The following is a 5,213-nucleotide window of genomic DNA, read 5'->3' as shown; positions in this document are numbered from 1 at the left end:
TTTGAAATCTAAGAAAATAGTTGGAAATAGTTGATCTCGCCAATCATCGATATCTCGAACTCTCTAGACATCATATCACCAAATTCTTTGCAAAACTCTTTGTTAATTGAACCAAATATTATATCATCAACATAAATTTGACATAAGAAAAGCTCATTGCCGATGATCTCTGTGAATAATGTAGTGTCCACCCTCCCGATCTTGAATCCTTGGTTGATGAGGATGTCACGTATGTGTTCATACCAAGCTCTTGGGGATTTCTTGAGTCCATAAAGTATCATATGCAACCTATAGACATGATTAGGATATATAGGATCTTCGAAACCGAGGGGTTGATCAACATAAACAAGTTCATTTATGAAGCCATTTAAAAATGCACTCTTCACATCCATTTGATAAAGTTTGATGTTATGATGTAAAGCAAATGCAAGAAGGATACGGATGGCTTCAAGCCTTGCCACGGGAGCAAATGTTTCGCCAAAATACAAACCTTCAACTTGTGCAAATCCTTTCATGACGAGTCTTGCCTTGTTACATACCACCACACCGTGTTCATCTTGCTTGTTGCAGAAGACCCACTTAGTTCCAATCACTTGAAAAGAAGACCCACTTAGTTCCAATCACAAAATGAAGCATATTGAAGAGAGCGAGTTCGTTCTCCCCTAGATGGACTTCCAATAATCAACTCAATTGGGTGATCCTAAAGAAATATGCGTTTGCTTCACTTGTGGTTCTTAAGGTGTATCTTGAGGTGGTGCAACATCTTAAGCTTCTTCTTGAGAGATATGGACATTTTATGATGGAAGTGGTTGATCAGACTTTTCTTCATCTTGATCGATTTGGGGCGCCATGGAGGTGTCTCGGACTGCAGTGAACGCCCCGTTATTTTCTCTTCTAGAAAGGCAACTTGCGGTAGCATTAAAATATCTTAAGATAGCAGCCTGCTATGCACTCCTTTAAAGAGATTAAAATATCTCAAGATAGCAGCCTGCCAACCACTTTATTAAAGAGATTAAAATATCTTAAGATAGCAGCCTAATAGTCACTCCTTTTAAGGGATTAAAATATCTTAAGATATCTTAAGAGCCGTGACGCGTGATCAAAAGACCTACCATATTTATTAGGTGCGGTCCAATCACCTGCCTCCTATCGGCTAGCTTCACTGGCGCTCATCAGGAGCAGCATGGTCGCAGTAGAACCGGGCTAAAAATTATCGCATATTGTCGTATTATTTCTTCTAACCCATGCAGGCAACTGCCCGTTTGGGGTGCGCACACGGCTTCAGGAGTGGCCACGCCCGCGTACCTCCGCTGCTGGCCGGAGGCCCCTCCGCAACAGCATCCAGAGGCCGCACTCCGCGTGCCGGAGGCTCCGGCGTCCCCACACGCAGAAGCAGGCTCCGCGCGCCGGAGGCTCCGGCATCCCCGCTCACAGGCACAGGCTCCTCACGCCGGAGGCTCCGGCCAGCATCTGTTGCAGGGATGGAGGCGCCCCTAGACACGGCTCCGGCCACCATCCGTTGCAGGGACGGAGGTGCCCCCCGACACGGCAGGCCGGAGGCCGCACTCCGCATGCGCGTGCCGACCCCGCTCGCTGGATTCGGCTCTGCAGCCGAAGGCTACGGCCACCCTCCGCTGCTGGCCGGAGGCCTCCTCCGCAAACATCAGGCTGGAGGCCGCCCTCCACCCGCAGGTTCTGACCCCGCTTGCAGGCTGTGCCTCCGCGGACGGAGGCTCCGGCCACCCTCGCGTAGATGGAGTTCGTGGTGTCTATCATGGACACACGGTGTTCCGGCCGCTCAAGGACTACTTTGTGCGGACCTACAGGTCAGTGAAAAAATTATCGCCGAAAAAAAATCGATAAATCCGATAATCCTGTTTATCGGCGAGGGCCGGTAAATTTATTTATCGGCCAAAAATATCGGTAATTTTTGAATTTGACATCTTTTTATTTCCGAATCCAACACGCGAGCAAAAAAACGTCGGCCTGCAGGCCGCTAAACCATCCCTTCACTCCTAATTCATTTATGTGTTATTATTTAGTCAAATGATTTGGATGCAATCTATGTGATTTTCTAGATAAATTAAGCCTTTTTTTTCAAATTTTGTCCGAACTATTTTGTCTATCGCCGATAGAATTCCGATAAATCCGATAATCCTGTTTATCACTAACCTCCGATAAAAAAAATTTATCGATAAATTTTTCCTTGCTACAGGTACGTCAGATCCTGCGGCGAGTACATCAGCGAGCTGGGTCACCGGATGATCAAGCTCAAGAGCAGGCACGATGACGTCAGGCGCATATTGGACGCCGTGGAGCGCCAGTGTAACAGACCTGGTCCAGCTAGAGAAGAACAGAGGAAGAAGATAGACGAGGGAGAGAGAGATGCCCACGGAACTCTGTTCCGGTCGCCATTTACCACTTGATCGTTATCGTTAATACAGAGTATGGATCGGTATTTATACCATCTAAAGCCGGACACCGCACAGGCGCAGCCAGAAAACGCACTCACGCGAAGACACCCGCCAACGCCAGCCCAAACGAATACTACGAGACGACCTAGGCCCAGTAAGGCTGTAACAATCCCCCCTCCTTAACAAACGGCTTGCCCTCAAGCCGGTAAAGAAGAGAGTGCTGGAAGCGTCAGAGAAGCTGAAGAAGAAAATGCTGGAAACACCAGAGACTGTGGATCTGCCCAAGTTGCCAAAGAAGATGGTAGACCGTGCCATTTAACCAGAACGCGATCCACCGTCTTGTGCCCTCGTTTGACCAATTTGTGCGCCAGAAGACCATCAGGAACACTGACATCCTGCAGAACAGCAATGGAAGGAAGTGCAGTGCTAACTGTGGTTTGAGGACTAATAGCTTTCTTGAGTAAGGATACATGTACCACTGGATATATTTGGCTGCTTGGACGAAGCTGCAACCGATATGCCACTGAGCCCACTTTGGCCAAAACTGTATAAGGACCAAAATACCTGAATGCCAATTTCTGATTTGGACGATCAACAATAGAAGTCTGAATATATGGCTGTAGCTTGAGGTAAACTTGATCACCCACTTCGAAAGAACGCTCAGAACGATGTTTGTCAGCTTGTACTTTCATGCGTTGTTGAGCTCGAGATAATTGTTGCTGCAGCAGATGCTTCATCACATCTCTCTCTTTGAGCCAGGTGGTGAGATCAGGGACAGTGGAGTCAGTCAGCTGAAACACGCCAAAATCTCTTGGTTTGCGACCATAGATTACCTCAAATGGAGTAGTACCTAAGGTTGTATGATAGCTGGTATTGTACCAATACTCAGCAAGAGGGAGCCAATAAGACCAATTTTTTTGGACAAGAATGAACTGAACATCGCAAATAAGCTTCAAGGCATTGATTGACCCTTTCCGTTTGCCCATCCGATTGCGGATAATATGAAGAGCTCATTCTCAATTGAACATTAGCCAATTTAAAGAGTTCTTGCCACAAAGCACTTGTGAATATCCGATCTCTGTCAGAGATGATAGCTTGTTGTAGTCCATGAAGCTTGAGGATGTTGTTCAAATAGACTTTGGCAATAGATAGAGCAGTGAAAGGATGTTTAATTGCTATGAAATGAGCATATTTGGAAAATTTGTCAACCACCACCAAAATAGTATCAAAATGATTAGAAGAGGGTAAACCTTCTATGAAATCAAGAGAGATCACTGCCCAGGCTTGGTCTGGAATTGCTAAAGGTTGAAGCAGTCCTGGGTATGCTACATGCTCATTTTTGGCTTGTTGACAAATAGAGCACTGCTGGACATAAGATTTGATATGGGTTTTCATGTTGGTCCAAGCAAATAATCTCTTGATGCGGTGGTAAGTGGCAAAAAATCCTGAGTGGCCACCTAAGGCACTGGAATGGAGGGATTGGATGATATGGTGCTGAATATCTCTATCAGAACTCACCCATATCCTTCCCTTGAATCTCAGCACACTATTTTGCAATGTGAAATTAGTGTGTGTATTACCACGTAAAGAGAGAAAGGTTACCATATTCTTGGAGAAATCATCTGATGCATAGCTCTATACTATAGTGTCAATCCAAGATGGTTTGCAAATGGATAATGCTACCACTTCAGGGTCAGATGTATGCAATTTTCTGGAAAGAGCATCAACAACCCGGTTGAACTGACCTTGTTTATATTGTATCTGAAAATTGAGGCCCATCAACTTGGTGAGAGCCCTTTGCTGAAGAGGAGTATGAACTTTTTGGTCAGTTAAATGAATGAGGCTTTTATGGTTAGTTCTGAGTAGAAATTCAGCATGTTGGAGGTAAGACCTCCAATGATCTATAGCCAATAGAATTGCTAAACATTCTTTCTCATAAGCAGATAAGCCTTGATTCTTGTAGCTCAGGGCTTTGCTAAGATAAGCGATAGGATGACCATTTTGCATTAGGACAGCACCAATTCCTTTATCACTTGCATCTGTCTCCACCACAAAAGGTTTAGAGAAATCTGGCAAGATCAGAACTGGTGTAGATGTCAGCCTCTTTTTTAATTCAGCAAAAGCATCAGCTGCTACTAAAGTCCAGCTGAAAATGGAATTCTTCTTCAGCAAATCTGTGAGAGGTTTACTTATAGTACCATAATCTTTCACAAACTTTCTGTAATAGCCAGCTAAACCGAGAAAACTTCTCAATTCTTTCACTGAAGTTGGAGTGGGCCAATGCTGAACTACTGCAATTTTATCTCCAGGAGTGACCCCTGCTGCAGAGATATTATGGCCTAAATATGACACACTGGTTTGAGCAAAAGTACACTTGGATAACTTGATTTTGAGACCATGTTTCTGAAGTAACTCAAATACTTGCTGTACATGTTGCACATGGGCTGATAAAGAAGAGCTATAAACCAATATGTCATCAATGAAAACCAAAACACAACTTCTCAACAAAGGGGCAAGAATCTCATTCATAGCACTCTGAAATGTGGCAGGGGCATTACACAATCCAAAAGGCATAACTCTGAATTCAAAATGGCCATTATGGGTTTGAAATGCCGTTTTAAATTCATCTTCTTCCTTTAGTCTAAACTGATGGTAACCTGCCCTCAGATCTAGTTTGGTGAACCAAGCAGCACTATGCAATTCATCTAGCAATTCATCGATAATTGGTAAGGGATATTTATTTTTAACTGTAACTGCATTGAGGTGTCTATAATCAACACAAAAACGCCACCCCCCATC

The 5,213-nt window shown here is 44.4% G+C and overlaps 1 protein-coding gene across 1 annotated transcript; it reads left to right on the top strand.

Annotated features, from left to right (window-relative positions):
* Window positions 1-1,173: 1,173 nt before the first annotated feature.
* On the top strand, window positions 1,174-4,634 carry LOC133903007 (uncharacterized). Its single transcript, XM_062344337.1, has 2 exons — window positions 1,174-1,826; window positions 2,216-4,634. The coding sequence occupies exons 1-2, from the start codon at window positions 1,245-1,247 to the stop codon at window positions 2,288-2,290; spliced, it is 657 nt and encodes a 218-aa protein (XP_062200321.1). The 5' UTR covers window positions 1,174-1,244; the 3' UTR covers window positions 2,291-4,634.
* Window positions 4,635-5,213: the final 579 nt, after the last annotated feature.

This window comes from Phragmites australis, chromosome 21, assembly GCF_958298935.1.
Source record: "Phragmites australis chromosome 21, lpPhrAust1.1, whole genome shotgun sequence".
Classification (NCBI taxonomy): Eukaryota; Viridiplantae; Streptophyta; class Magnoliopsida; order Poales; family Poaceae; genus Phragmites; species Phragmites australis.
This window is presented reverse-complemented; position numbering and strand designations above follow the sequence as displayed.

What these genes read in the sequence shown, in the direction of transcription:
- LOC133903007 (XM_062344337.1), top strand. Translation starts at nt 1,245, where the DNA reads ATGCAGGCAACTGCCCGTTTGGGGTGCGCACACGGCTTCAGGAGTGGC. An exon ending in TACTTTGTGCGGACCTACAG is followed by an intron (nt 1,827 to 2,215) that starts GTCAGTGAAAAA and finishes TCCTTGCTACAG; the next exon opens with GTACGTCAGATCCTGCGGCG.